Source organism: Blastocystis hominis, assembly GCF_000151665.1.
Source record: "Blastocystis hominis, Singapore isolate B (sub-type 7) whole genome shotgun sequence assembly, scaffold_3".
NCBI lineage: Eukaryota > Bigyra > Opalinata > Blastocystidae > Blastocystis > Blastocystis hominis.
In genome coordinates, this window is record NW_013171838.1 from 921,683 (window position 1) to 935,025 (window position 13,343).

General features: G+C 52.1%; 9 protein-coding genes; 6 read left to right on the plus strand and 3 right to left on the minus strand.

The window, feature by feature from the left end:
* Window positions 1-71: 71 nt before the first annotated feature.
* Window positions 72-1,069, plus strand: GSBLH_T00003468001 (uncharacterized protein; the record flags this gene model as incomplete). XM_013042227.1 has 4 exons in its annotated part: window positions 72-585; window positions 615-728; window positions 760-841; window positions 872-1,069. Exons 1-4 carry the CDS (start codon window positions 233-235, stop codon window positions 1,067-1,069), a joined length of 747 nt encoding a protein of 248 aa, XP_012897681.1. The 5' UTR covers window positions 72-232.
* Window positions 1,070-1,416: 347 nt separating this feature from the next.
* Window positions 1,417-2,519, minus strand: GSBLH_T00003469001 (uncharacterized protein; the record flags this gene model as incomplete). The annotated part of the gene is made up of 5 exons (XM_013042228.1): window positions 1,417-1,935; window positions 1,968-2,041; window positions 2,070-2,346; window positions 2,378-2,451; window positions 2,486-2,519. 5 exons carry the CDS (start codon window positions 2,517-2,519, stop codon window positions 1,417-1,419), a joined length of 978 nt encoding a protein of 325 aa, XP_012897682.1.
* A 62-nt stretch (window positions 2,520-2,581) lies between these two features.
* On the plus strand, window positions 2,582-3,155 carry GSBLH_T00003470001 (uncharacterized protein; the record flags this gene model as incomplete). XM_013042229.1 has 4 exons in its annotated part: window positions 2,582-2,718; window positions 2,750-2,885; window positions 2,917-2,991; window positions 3,023-3,155. The coding sequence occupies 4 exons, from the start codon at window positions 2,582-2,584 to the stop codon at window positions 3,134-3,136; spliced, it is 462 nt and encodes a 153-aa protein (XP_012897683.1). The 3' UTR covers window positions 3,137-3,155.
* A 15-nt stretch (window positions 3,156-3,170) lies between these two features.
* Window positions 3,171-3,483, plus strand: GSBLH_T00003471001 (uncharacterized protein). XM_013042230.1 has 3 exons: window positions 3,171-3,205; window positions 3,236-3,333; window positions 3,366-3,483. The coding sequence occupies exons 1-3, from the start codon at window positions 3,199-3,201 to the stop codon at window positions 3,456-3,458; spliced, it is 198 nt and encodes a 65-aa protein (XP_012897684.1). The 5' UTR covers window positions 3,171-3,198; the 3' UTR covers window positions 3,459-3,483.
* A 47-nt stretch (window positions 3,484-3,530) lies between these two features.
* On the plus strand, window positions 3,531-5,508 carry GSBLH_T00003472001 (uncharacterized protein). XM_013042231.1 has 10 exons: window positions 3,531-3,877; window positions 3,908-4,009; window positions 4,040-4,104; window positions 4,141-4,203; window positions 4,237-4,384; window positions 4,416-4,526; window positions 4,558-4,739; window positions 4,775-4,889; window positions 4,921-5,133; window positions 5,165-5,508. Exons 1-10 carry the CDS (start codon window positions 3,824-3,826, stop codon window positions 5,447-5,449), a joined length of 1,338 nt encoding a protein of 445 aa, XP_012897685.1. The 5' UTR covers window positions 3,531-3,823; the 3' UTR covers window positions 5,450-5,508.
* A 419-nt stretch (window positions 5,509-5,927) lies between these two features.
* On the plus strand, window positions 5,928-6,287 carry GSBLH_T00003473001 (uncharacterized protein; the record flags this gene model as incomplete). The annotated part of the gene is made up of 3 exons (XM_013042232.1): window positions 5,928-5,943; window positions 5,975-6,056; window positions 6,089-6,287. 3 exons carry the CDS (start codon window positions 5,928-5,930, stop codon window positions 6,285-6,287), a joined length of 297 nt encoding a protein of 98 aa, XP_012897686.1.
* A 337-nt stretch (window positions 6,288-6,624) lies between these two features.
* On the minus strand, window positions 6,625-7,703 carry GSBLH_T00003474001 (uncharacterized protein; the record flags this gene model as incomplete). Its single annotated transcript, XM_013042233.1, has 5 exons — window positions 6,625-6,888; window positions 6,920-7,108; window positions 7,138-7,261; window positions 7,287-7,532; window positions 7,561-7,703. The coding sequence occupies 5 exons, from the start codon at window positions 7,701-7,703 to the stop codon at window positions 6,625-6,627; spliced, it is 966 nt and encodes a 321-aa protein (XP_012897687.1).
* A 2,937-nt stretch (window positions 7,704-10,640) lies between these two features.
* Window positions 10,641-11,804, plus strand: GSBLH_T00003475001 (uncharacterized protein; the record flags this gene model as incomplete). XM_013042234.1 has 5 exons in its annotated part: window positions 10,641-10,684; window positions 10,717-10,885; window positions 10,915-11,153; window positions 11,185-11,292; window positions 11,324-11,804. The coding sequence occupies 5 exons, from the start codon at window positions 10,641-10,643 to the stop codon at window positions 11,793-11,795; spliced, it is 1,032 nt and encodes a 343-aa protein (XP_012897688.1). The 3' UTR covers window positions 11,796-11,804.
* Window positions 11,805-12,471: 667 nt separating this feature from the next.
* Window positions 12,472-12,829, minus strand: GSBLH_T00003476001 (uncharacterized protein; the record flags this gene model as incomplete). XM_013042235.1 has 3 exons in its annotated part: window positions 12,472-12,564; window positions 12,595-12,666; window positions 12,699-12,829. The coding sequence occupies 3 exons, from the start codon at window positions 12,827-12,829 to the stop codon at window positions 12,558-12,560; spliced, it is 210 nt and encodes a 69-aa protein (XP_012897689.1). The 3' UTR covers window positions 12,472-12,557.
* Window positions 12,830-13,343: the final 514 nt, after the last annotated feature.

Here is a 13,343-nt window from a genome sequence, read left to right on the forward strand (position 1 = left end):
CGTTTTCCTCGCCAACGCGCTCGGATCCAGCGAGCCCAGCGAGGCCAGCGAGGCCAGCGAGGCGGCGTCGGCGCAGTGCAGCGTGGCTGCGCGAGTGGCGCTGCTGGAGGAGCATCTCTCCGCGCTGGTGGGGTCGGATTTGTTCGTCACGGGGATCATCAACCCGCTGAACGAGCATCCCGCGCTCCCGCCCTCCCATCTGGCCCGTCTCGCCGACGCCGCCAAGGCCCAGATGGAGCAGGCCGTGGGCTCCTCGCTCGCGCAGCGCCTGCAGCAGCTCGAGGCGCAGGCGGAGCAGGCCGCGGCGCGCAGCAGCCAATTGGAACGCGAGGTGCTGGACCTCACGCAGGCGCGCGCCCAACTCGCCGCCCAACTCCGAGCGCGGAAGGAAGCGCTGGAGCTGCGTGCGGGGCCTGGGGACGAAGAAGGGCGGCTGCAGCAGGCGCTGGATCGAAAACGAGGCGAAGTGAAGCAACTCACGCGAGAGACGGCCCAGCTGCGAAAGGAGGTGCAGGAACTCCGGGGCCGGTCCGAGCAGCGCGGAGGCGAAAATATCGGAAGCGAAAAATACAGATTGATGAAACGGTCGCAATGGGGAGCGAAGTTGACTCTAGAGCTATCCGAAAGGCTGCGGCGGATCGGATTACGCAGCAGTTAGACTCCCTGCTGGTGGAAGAGACGAATGAGGAAGAGGAGGGACAAGAGGTGGGAGTTTCAGTGGATGTGAAGTGGGAAAAAGAAGGAAATGGTGATCGGTAGACCCGCGGTGCTGATGCAGGCGGTGAACATGACGGTATTCGATCCATCAAAGATTTTCCCGTCCACAAAGAAGGAGAAACAAGTACGAGTGAGAACGGGAGACGATGTGTAGGAATTGGTCGACTACACGAAGAGAGTGTCTGGATTAATTCGCATCCACCAGAAGAGAGGGTGGAAAAAGCCGAATGCTTCATCTCAGTTGGTTTCAAGTGTGAAAGTTCCATCGGGTCTCTTACCAACCATGGAGCCTCGGATTCAGTTGCTAGTTTCAGGGAGTGAGTTAAATCGCATTCACAATTTGTTACTATGACGTATTTGTTCAAAACCGAATTTGAAAGATTGATTATGGGTTATGCGGCAGGGTACCTCGAAGCGAGTGCACAGTTTGACTGATCCTTCCAGAATAGGTTTTTATTCTGTATGATGAGGTTGTTGTTCTTAGTCGCTTTTGCGAATTGGTGAGGACAAGTGGAGACTCAATCCTTGTTACGCTATCCACTTTAAGCAACTCTGAAATAATCGAACAAACAGGTTATTGCACTTGTAGGGAACATTACTATGATGTATGAGTATGGATTGGGTTGAAGTGATTGACTCATTTTTAATGCATAAACTTGGGAATCCTGGACACTCTGTTCGGTTCTGTCCGCTTTCCTTTTATTCATAATCCAACGACTCCAACGCTTGCTGCTCTTCGCTCTTCGGCACGGGATTCTCACTCGGATTGCTGTTCTCCGCCTCATTCTTCGGCTCCACTCCTTTGGGTTCTTCCAAATCCATAAAATCAGAAAAGGCCTTCGGATCGTCGGGAACCTCGCCAGACTCCTCCGAATCGTTCGAATAGATCGAGTCGCCTCGATCCCGCCTTTCCTCCAGTTCACGAAGCTGCTGGAGCTCCATGGCTTCCTTCGTTGGCTTAGAATCATTTAAATCCTTCGGTTTTCTCGAAGCCTCCAATTCCTTCGATGCTTCGGTTTCGGTCGATTCGTTTGATTTCTTTTGTGTCTCCTCCGCAAATCCGTTCTGCTGGTGCGGTTGGTAGGGTCGGACATACAACTTCCTTCCCTCGTATTCAAAGCAGTCCATTTCCTTCAGCGCTTTCTGATAGGACTCTTCTTCCTCGTACTTCACGATTCCCATGCCGCGACTCAAACCCGTTTCACGATTCACAACGATCTATACAAATTACGTTGCTATTTGAATGCTACGTTGCAGTACACGATTTTGCCAAATTTATCAAAAAGCTTTGTCAGATCTGCCTTGGTGCACTTCCAAGGTAGTTCTAATGTCAAATCCGCATATTTACTTACGTAAAACAATTAGCTTGTTTGTGTTATCATAACTACGAGCCGGAGCCGGAGCCGGAGCACGATCACGAGAACGTTCTCTTTTCACATCCTTGTGTGTCCTGCGATCGCGAACTCTGCGCTCATCTCGATCTTCTCGATCCTCCTTCTTTATTACCCGCAAGACGCGGCCATTCATGTTTGTTCCGTTCATATCGAGAGCCTTCTTCAGACCCTCTTCGGATCGAAAGGAAACAAATCCAAATCCCCGAGAACGACCCGATTCCCTATTATACAAAATCTTGAAGTGTTAGCAACAAATAGCATCATACATTTGCATCAATCACGTCTCCGCACGCAGAAAAAAACTCGATAAGAGTCTCGCTATTACATGTGAAGGGTATGTCTGAAATGGTTCAAGAAGTCAAAAGAGAGCATACTCTTCACCAATACTTTATACTCCGGTTCGCTCATAGACAAACTCCAAAATATGGCCAAAAATTTGCAGTATTTAACTTTTGGGAATAGCCACTACAATGGAATCCAAAAACCAGGAAACGGCTCAGAATACGACAGTGGAAGAGCAGAAACCTTCAGAGACCAAAAAGAAGACGGTGATTCCTGTAGGTATCGGAGCGGCTGGAAAAGTGTGGAGACAGAAAAGGGAGATATCGTAAACGTCAATGCAGTGTGTAATTCGATAGGTTCCATCAGTTTGCAAACAATAGTCCGTTCCAAGTCAAGACGTCCTGGGAGAAGAAACAAGAAAGACGCAAGAAGCTAGAGAGAACGAAGGAATTGCAAAAAAGCATGCGAACGTCCAGAATTGAAGAGAAACGCGTAACGATTTTGGCTTTGGAGTGACGGTAAGGAGCTAATTAGAAGACAGGAAGAAAACAAAATGCGTCGTCAGCAGAATGAGATCAAGAACGCTCAAATTCAAGTGGTAGGTTTGCTCAAGCGCAGATAATGCAAAGATAAAGAATGTGGGAAAACTGAAGAAGATGAGCAAGAAGCAGCTCAAGCAGATAAAGAAGACTCGCATCGATAAGAATGGAAATGTAGAGTACGTAGACGCGTATGCGAAGTAATTGTTGTCGTTTTATATAATCTTGTTTATTTGATCAGACTTTTGTTTACAGTCGGCTGACTGATGCAGAGTATTCTATCCGGAAGGGAATAAGAGGCAGATCCTCAGGAACAACGACAAGAAGTACTGATCAAGAGAATAGCGAACTCTGTAGATCGGCTGTCTGTGGCGCTCGCTGATTTAACGAAACAGATGGAAGTAGCGTAATGGGCGGAATCAGTGATATTTAGCAAATTGACCAGTACACCGAGAATCTAGAATATCTCCAAAGTATTTGGAGAGGTTGCGAGCAAAAGATGTGCATGAACAGCAAAGTGAACTAGAAAGCTTCTTTTTGTGTGATAGGAACGTGTTTGTTCGATTCCTAAGAAAGCATAATTGTTTTCTTTGTTTGAAGATGAAGAGACTATCGGGTGCTTTCATACAGGGAATACGAACTGTATCAAGAGCCGAAAGCGTCTGTCGCGTTATTGGAAGGGGAGGTCGAAGAATGGAACCCTTGTTTGTGCGGTCATTTTCGACAGGGTCTGCGTCCCGTTTCGAACGAGTAGAGACGATTCTTCGATCGAAATATGCTCGTCTTCTGTCATTTACAAGTGGACTGGGATTATCGATGGGCGGATTGAGCTACGCTGGCTTCATGGGGTTTGGGAGCGGTTCATCGAATCAAAAGAATGTAACGAGGTTGATGAAGGATTTGGAAGCTATCCGAGAGAAGTACCCTGACATCAAAGCGTCTCCCGTAGTCTCCAGGTATTCTGAATATTCATAGGTTGCAAGTGGCAAAGAGGAAAATGTGTTGATGATTTCCTTCAGCTTTTCAGCCTATTTGAATTTCTTCGATCTACTTTCGACACTTTCAAGTTTACTGAATGTTCGAACTCGGAGTGTTGTATTCCTTTAGGAAGAGGGTCCCGTCTCACTTCAGGAAATCAAGCAAGAGCGCGGTACTTTAGTTGTTACTTTAATGTTTTCCACTCTATCTCCCTGTTGTTTTACATATAGTTACGGCGATGGACATCGCTCCGTCGAGGTGCTATACAACGGTCGTGAAGGCCGCATCTCCTTGTTTGCTTCTTTTTGTTTTGCTCTGAATCAAAGCTTTGCAGACGACGATTTCACCACGCACGACACACAAATCATTTCCACCCTTTACGAGCAAACATTGCAGACACTCTCGTTCCTATTCCCGCGGGTATTCACATCTAGCTCAGCTACCTCCACGACCAATGAGAATTCTCAGCTCTCCGTTCCACGTTTCCACCTTTCATCAGCTCTAGAAAACGATCCGAAGCCTGGAAGGTCTGGGCGTGGAAGTGTACGTTCCCAAATCGCACGCTTCCGACGATTCTGCATGGGACGAAATCGCTGGGTACGACGATCTAAAGAAAGTAGGCGAGTTTCCACGTTTCTACTGTGCAGGAAATCCACGACTCGGTGCTGCTCTCGATTCGCTACCCCGAGAAATACCGAGAAATCGCGCGGAAAACGCGGCGCAATTACTCCTCCCCCATTCCGCGCGCGCTGCTTTTTGAAGGCCCTCCCGGCACGGGGAAAACGTCGATCGCGCGCCTGATCGCGCGGGAGAGCGGGTCGATTTTAGTGTAGGATTGTAAAGAGAAAAAAGAGTGAAAGGAAGACACGTTCCGCTGGAAAGCATCGTGGATAAATATTACGGAGAAAGCGAGAAGCGACTCAGCTCGATTCTGAAGCTGTGCGGAGAGATCGATGACGCGATTATCTTTATTGATGAGGTGGGGAGAGCGAGTGATGGATCCAGCGTAGGTCGACAGTCTGGCCACAAGTCGCGATAATGATCAGATGAATGAGGTCACGCGCAGATTGCTGTCGGTGCTGCTGCGCTTCCTCGAGGGGTTCAACGCCAATAATGAGGAGGCGGGGAAGAATGGAAGCAATGGCGAGAGCGGGAAGAGAGAAACCGCGCCGAAACACAACATTCTGATCTGTGCCACCAATCGCAAGCACGACCTCGATTCGGTACTTCTCTCGGCATTTCCCTTATTTCCAGGCATTGCTGAGCCGATTCGACGTGCAGCTCCATTTCCCTCTCCCGGATGTGGAGGCGCGAAAGCAGATTTTTGCGTGCTATGCGAAGCAGCTTAGCGAGGAGGAACGACAGCAGCTGGCCGAGCTCTCCGAGGGAATGAGCGGACGAGACATCCGCGACAGCTGCGAGATCGCCGAACGCTCCTGGGTGTCGAGCTGCATCCAGAAAAAGCAGAAGGTGAGCGTTCCGCCTCTCGAGCAATATGTGGATGCTGTGAATCGAAGAGCGACCCAGATCCACACGTGAGGACGCTGGAGTGTCGGGGTATACTGGGAAGTGGACTGGAAACGCGGAGGAATGCGTTTGAATTGTTTGTTTGAAACCGCGGTTGTGTCGGAAATTTGGCGGAAAGTGGGAGGTGGATTGGAGGTCTATTTTTTATCTTGCTTCTGAACTATGAGTTATCGTGGTGGACGTGGAGGCGGCGGTGGCCGTGGTGGCCGTAAGAATTTTGGAGGAAAAAACCGAGATTTTGAAGAAGGTCCTCCAGAACGTGTTGTGGGTGGGATTTTGCACATTCATTTTAATATTTAGAGCTGGGATACGTGCTTCACGAAAGTGAGGGCGATGTTCTCTGCAAATCAACGAATAAGGACGTAGTTACTGGAAACCGTTTTCTGATGGATAGATTCCATATTTCAACGCTCCTGTGTATCTGGAGAATAAGACGCAGGTGGGAAAGGTGGACGAGATTCTCGGAGCAATTTCCGACGTCCATTTCTCGATGAAGTGCAGCGAAGGTGGAACCTCCGGTTTCTCCCTCACATTTAGGCGTGAAGGCGTCTTCCTTCAAGGCAGGCGATAAAGTCTACATCAACCCGATGAAGCTGCTTCCTCTCTCCCGATTTACAGAGTATTTCGAATTGTCTCCACCCTAATCTGCAGAACCCCGAAGCCGGCTGGTGGTTCCAGTGGATCGCGCGGAGGCGGTCGCGGCGGCGCCCGTGGCGGTCGCGGCGGTTCCTTCGGTGGCCGTGGCGGCCGTGGTGGCTCGTTCGGAGGCCGTGGAGGCGGTCGCGGTGGTTCGTTCGGCGGTGGCAATCGCGGTGGCCGTGGCGGTTCGTTCGGAGGCCGTCGATTCTAGCTTGTTTCTTTTTACTGAATGAATGAATGAATGGATGAATGGATGATGGATGATTGATTGATGATTGTAAACGTGTTTGTTGGAAACAGGGCAATGCAGAGAGGGCACTCGCACCTCCGGAGAGTACTGGCCTTGCTGCTGCGCCAGCGCGTCCTCCACGGAGGCGTGCAGCGACAGCGCCAGCCGCTTGTGCGACTGCTGGAACTTCGCGTAGAGACTGTCCTGCCGGTGCAGCCGGATGTTCTCGCGGATGAGCGGCTCGAAGTCCGCGTCCACGTCCAGGATCGGAAGCACGCGGTTGAACTGGCTATGCAAAAAGGGGAAACCGTGGAACCCACTAAGTGAAATCGATGAACTGGTTCCAGTAAGTGCTGGTGCGGAGCTTGGCTTCGTTGCCGACCACGAACAGGCCGAAGCGCGGCCGCGTGAAGCTCACGTTCATTCGACGGATGTCCGAGACGAAGCCCACGCCGTACGCGCTGCCCGTACGCACCGTCGAGTAGAAGACCAGGTCCACCTCCTTGCCCTGGAACGCGTCCACGGTGAACACGTGCAGACGGCGGACCAGCTCGTTGGGATGCTGCGCAATGCGTGATTCGAACTGAGGGTGAGAGGAAAGGGAGAGGAAGTACCAGGGACTTTTGCTCCTTGTAGGGAGTCAAAATCACGACCGACATCGAGGAGTAGGAAGGGTAGAGATTCAAAAAGGTGTTGTAGAGGTTTAGAACGAAGCGGACTTCGGATTCGTTGCTGTAGGATTTGGAAAAAGCATCCTTCTTCTCGGATACGTTCGAACCGCACAGATTATAAAACACGACAGGCTAGCGTCGAGAAAAGGATTAAAAGCTACGTAAAAATAGTCAGACTCGTAGAATTGGTGGCTATACCCCCTCCCAGACACGTTCTCACCGTTCATTAGCTTGCCATCGTAAAAACACTGGTTTGGAAAAGCAATAATATTGGGGTGGCATCTACTGAGCAGATTCGAAAGGATTCTACCGATATTGTGTGTTAAGGAGGTATGAGTAATGGTTATTGTTTGAAAGACGTTCAAAAAGACTCAGATTGTAATTGTTCTGATTATTTGCGCTGATTACCGTAGCAGGAAGCTGCTTGGGATCTCCGATCAACACACACTTCTGCGGATTGATGAGCAACGGGATCAGCGTGGAGACCTCCGTCGCCTGGCACGCTTCGTCCACCACCAATGCCGAATATCTAGGTCCTATCGGAATTCCAGAAATACTGCCGATTTATGCAATCGGAATCAAACACGGATAAGCCGCTGCTGGAGAGCGTAGTGAGGATGATATCGTAGTTATTGACGAGATATCCTTCGAGGTCGCTGGTGTTCATCTGGGAGTAGTTGTAGACGTAGTTGAATTGCAGCAGTCTGTCTTTCTCTTCAAAAAGCATCACAATCCGCGAAATTAGCGATAAATACCTAAACTAAAGCAAATACGTGTACATCGACTCGGGATTCTGCTGCAACCCATTTTCCGTTGTTATCTTACTCGCCAATCGCTTCAACTACTCTTTATCTCGCAGTTCCGATCGCTACCGATACAAACACCTGGTCGATGAGCGTGTTGACACGCTTCAGGTCTGTTTGCAGCATTTTCCGCTTTTGCTCCTTCGCTTCCGCGTTTTTGAAGTTCTACGACAAACCTTCCCTCCATTCCTACTCCCACCATATATTCCAGCGAAACCGACCAATATTCCTCCGGAGTTCCCGAGCCCAGCCGCAGAATCGACGGGTTATACCGATTTCCGCTGTTGTCGATGAACCCCTGCTGCATGATGCCGTCTACGACCGCGTTCACCGCTGCATTGGACGGCGTGCACACCAGAATGCGCGGCTTGACCAGCTTCTCCTTCATCTGGATGCGCGCGCGATTCACCTCTTCCAGCGAGCTAAAAAAGGCGTTTCTACTCCCCAGAGCCCAGAAAAGCCAACCGATTCGCGGCGATGATCTGATTCACAAATCCGCGGAGCTGCTCATAATACGCGTCGAACTGCTGGTTGAGCAGCACGTTGAGCAGCATGCGGAGCGTGCGCGTCTTCCCCGTGCCGGGCGGTCCCTGGATGAGCGTGAAGTGGGAGGCTGGCCGCGGGGAGGGCTGCTGCGCCACGGTGCGGTACAGCGAGGCCTCCACCGCGAACAGCTGCGACCGGTTGAAGCTCCCGCGGAGGTAGTCCACGAAGACGGGCGTGCAGCCGTCCCACGCGAACTGTCCGGCGAGGGGGGACTGCGGGGCTGCGGGGACGCAGAGCGCGGAGCCGGGGTTGTGCAGCGCGTCGCGCAGCAGCGCCGCGTCCTCGCCCGCGTAGACGCTGCGGTACAGCCCCGGACGCGACCCCACCACCTCGCAGAGCAGCGGGTTCAGCGGCAGGCGGAACGACGCGAAGGCGGGCGGGTAGACCGCGGCGCCGAACGCGTGGTTCACGTCGCTGTGCTGAAGGGGGAGCGACGGGTTCGGGAGACGCAGCGCGCGCAGCTGGGCGAGGAAGGAACGCCGACTGGGACCGCTGGACAGAGGGGCCGAAGGGGGAAACGGGGAACCTGGGAGTGAGGGGGAGAGGGAAGGGGCACCTAAAAATAGATTATTGGGATATTGAATGGGCACCTATATATTATTGGGACATTGGATAGGGACCTATATATAATTGGGACATCGAATGGGCACCTATATATTATTGGGACATTGGATAGGGACCTATATATTATTGGGACATTGGATAGGGACCTATATATAATTGGGACATCGAATGGGCACCTATATATTATTGGGACATTGGATAGGGACCTATATATAATTGGGACATCGAATGGGCACCTATGTCTGACCCACTCCCATCGCCTCCCACCTACGCTTAACGCCTCTCCGCTGCCCCACCTGTCTTTCCGCTGCCTCCACCGCCTCCGTTGCCTGCGTTCTGAGCGTCTCCTCGCCGTCTACCTGCGCCGCTCTGCGTGGTGAGCGCGTCGTGCGCGGTGCGCGGCGCGGCCCACCGCGTGGATCGCGTGTCCGAAGGCGCGTAGACGCAGTAGTGCAGCAAGTGCAGCGCGACCCACTCGCGCGCCGCGGTGCTGAGCTGCAGCAGCGGATACAGGGAGCAGACGCTGCATGTGAGCCCCGATTCTCTCAGATACACGGGGTCGGTGCCGTCCAGACGGTCCAGAAGGTCCGGAAACGCCTCTGCGAGCTGGTACACGTCCACGCGGGCGCGCAGCGGAGCGTGGTTGGCGGAGGTCTGCGTGTTCACCACGCCGTAGAAAAAGGGAAGGTGGAACCGCGGGGATCCGTTCTCCACGCTGAACTCGGGAGTGTCGGGATCGATGGCAGGGCGAGCGAGATAGGGAACGATGACGGAGTAGGTGCTGATGAGCGTAGGAAGCGACTGCTGCGAATCGAAGTAGAGAAAACACTCGTTCTCGTCGGGGTCGTAGCGAAGCTGAACCGCTGTGCAGCGAAGACGATTACGACTAGAGTGGATAGGAAGGGGGAAGGCAACGTGTTGATGCTTTGTAGAGTCTGTGCGTGCACTTCTTGAAGCACAAACGCAGAGAACATGGAAATGTACTGCTCCACATTTTGAAACGAAGACGGGAGGATTGGCAGCGGCTGACTAGACCTGGAAACACACATAGAATCCTCACGCTGGCACAAACAAATCCCAATTGAGCAAAATGTCGTAAAAACGATTCTGGAGTGCAGTCTTGAGAGCTGCGTAGGTATCCGCATTTCGCTGCTCCGATTCTTCCTTGGCTCGCTCATCCTCCGTCTCCTTGGTCTGATCGCACGTCTTACGAATTCTATTCGCTATGTAAGCACGCTTGCAGCGTACGTGGGACGAACAGTTTCATTCAGCTTTTTCCGCAATTTGAGCTGATCGTCGTTCTCTTGCTGTCTACGCGTCAAATGCGCCTTGCAAATGCACTTTTTCAACTCTGTGTCAGCAATCTGCTTTTTCAAAACGGAGAGCAGACGGGACGAGATAGGCTTTCCGTTCGCCATTTTCACACTCTCCCCAATGTTTCGCTTTTTAGATGGTTCAGAAGCTCCCGTTCTATTCGATCACTCCATCAGTGGGGTTCACTACTGCGCATTGCCCCGCCTCCGTGTTTCTTTTGGCTCACTTTTCTGTTGGATGCTACTCATAGCACGTAGGTTCGTATTTCAATTCTGTCGATAAAAATATCTCCGCTGTGGGTATAGCCGAGAAAAAGGAGCTATGATGAAAGAGAAAATGCGAGACAAGTAAGAACCACGGTTAACTCCGATTTCTAGCGACCATGCTTCGGACCATTTTGCTGTATTGCTCACATTCTTGTACATCTACATCCAGGTATGGCAGATCACCTTGTCCGGGTGTATGGAACAGAAGAAGATCGGTGGGTTGCGCTATTTGAGTTTGAAAGTTTAGAGTGAACTGTCCGTTCTATTTTAAGATTGGCGCATGCAGGCATGGAGATCGGTGCACTCGAAAGCACAACAGACCTACATTTAGCCAGACTATTCTCATTCCTCACATGTACCACAACCCTAAAGCTTCGGGAGTTACTGGAGATCCCTCCCAAGCGCAGCAGCTCATTGTACCTAGTTTGTGGTTTCTTCTCACTAGCAACAACAATTTGACGAGTTCTATGAAGAGGTGTACCAGGAGCTTTCGCAATCCTATGGCCCGATTGAAGAGCTCCATGTGTGCGATAATCTGAACGACCACATGATAGGAAATGTGTATGTCAAGTTTGAGGACGAGGAGGATGCAGAGAAAGCACTGAAAGGCTTGACGCATCGATACTACGCGGGTCGTCCGCTCGCTCCCGAATACTCTCCAGTCACCGATTTCCGTGAGGCGCGGTTCTTTTCTGCGTTTTCTCCTCACATCTAGTTGCAGACAGCACGAAGAAGGCCAGTGCACGCGCGGAGGCTATTGCAACTTCATGCACTTAATGACGCCTTCCCAGCCCGTCTTCTACCGCTGCTTCCCCAAAGGCCGGTATAGTTCTTCCCGCTCCTCTCATCGCTAGCTGGGGCTACACGCGCTTCGAGCGCCTCCATGACAAGGGTCCCCGCGGGGATGGCCGTCGCAATCCCCCGCCGGCGCGCGTGATTCTCTCCGACGAGGACCGAAGCAGTCGAAGTCGCAGCCGAAGCCGAAGCCGAAGCCGAAGCCGAAGCTACAGTCGCAGTCGAAGCTACACCCGCAGCCGCAGTCGAAGTCGCCGAGAGCGAAGTCGCCGCGATCGCAGTCGAAGCCGGAGTCGAAGCCGCCGAGAGCGCGACCGCGATCGAAGCCGTGAACGCGATCGAAGCCGAAGCCGCCGAGAACGACACCATCGCGATGATCGAAGCCGTGACCGCGACAGAGAGCGAGATCGAGACAGAGATCGAAGCCGAAGCCGAAGCCGAAGCCGAAGCGGGAATCGACGGGAGCGGAGCCGGCGCCGCGAGCGAAGCAGCTCGCCGCCCGCCTCGACGGAGAAGCCCGCTGCTAGTTAAGTAGAAGACCACATGTTTGATGGAGCAAACACAACACACACGGCTAGAACGCCTCGAAATCGTACGGGGGTCGCGACGCCTGCTTCCGATTCAGCTATGTCTCACTCGCTCCGCGCACCGCACCATCGTCTCCGCCTGCTGGCGCAGCCACTGCTCCCATCGCGCCGACTGCGACCCTGCGTACTGCATCAGCGCGTCGTTCGGAAGCTTCACGAAGTCTCTACAGGGGAGAAGCTGCGATGAAAGCGACGGGAGCGAAGGGTCCAGCGCTTGGCACAGCGCCGCGATGGCCAGCGACGACACGCCGATCGAGCTCAGATTGCGCGGGGGATGCGCGGAGTCGTGCGGATCGAGCAGACGGTGCAGCGAGAGCCCGATGAGCGAGCTGAAAAAACGATCGTTGCCATACACCCAGCCAGGCTTCAGAATGCTCAGCTGGATCGGAGCGTCCGTCTGGAGAGACATCTGCGAGAGAAGTCGGGAAGCAAAAACAAACACGACTGTACTCGAACAAAGCTTCTTCGGCCAGTTTCTTCGTCTGTCGCTCCACCTAGACGTTAGGAGCGAAGGGCGCCACGCACCGAGGTTACAACTGGGGGTAGAAAATTCGTTGATATATATACAAAACGATTAGCATGCATTTTCTATGATGAATCGAGCACAGGGTCTAAACTCGCGCCATTTCTATACTTTGGAGTGCTCCTTCATAGTTGCACTCCCACAACAATTTAGAACTGTGATAAGAAGGCTTGGTTGTGTAGATCATCGCCTTCACGTCACCCTACGACAACTTTCATACTGTACAACCGGCCTCCACAACATGGGGGTCCCACGTTGATGGTTTGACGGCATTGCCTTCTCGCCAGTGAACCTTTCCGTGAGACAATGGTGGTTTCGTAATACGTTTGTGATCCAGGAGTTTTCGTGCTCATTGATTTCTCCGTATACCGGAGGACAGCATTTGGGAGAAATACTGACGGGAATAAACCCACACTTCGCAGCAACACGGCATATATAGCTCCCCACGAAGCCATCTCCTGAAGCGTGATGGATCAACTGGAGAATTACCTCCAACGACGACAAAATCGGGAGGATGACGGAAATAATTCAGTTTCGCAAGCCTGTGAAGCGTGCTGACCGGTCCAACCATCGAACAAAATCGGTTTGAAAATGGCAGTCTTGGAAACAAACATAGAAAAATGACACAATGACAAAACTCAATATTTCAATGGTATACAGTCGCTGCTTCCAATTCGCGTCATGTTCAAATAGGTCGCAGGAAGAAAATTACCTAACAAGCCGACCTCTTCGTTTGTAACCATAATGGTATCTTCCGTCTTCCAAACAACGTCCAGAGTAATCGAGTAGGACACCAACTCGCGGATGAAAGTGAATATGTCCACAGGCGCTCCCTGCATCTCGAACATGCACATTTGATCTTCTGGATTCAATCCCGTGACTTCAAACGTGACATTCTTCTCGAGAGGCAACTTGCAATCCAAATCTTGGTTGTACTCCAAGTCAGCAATGAGCGGAGTCATGTCCACC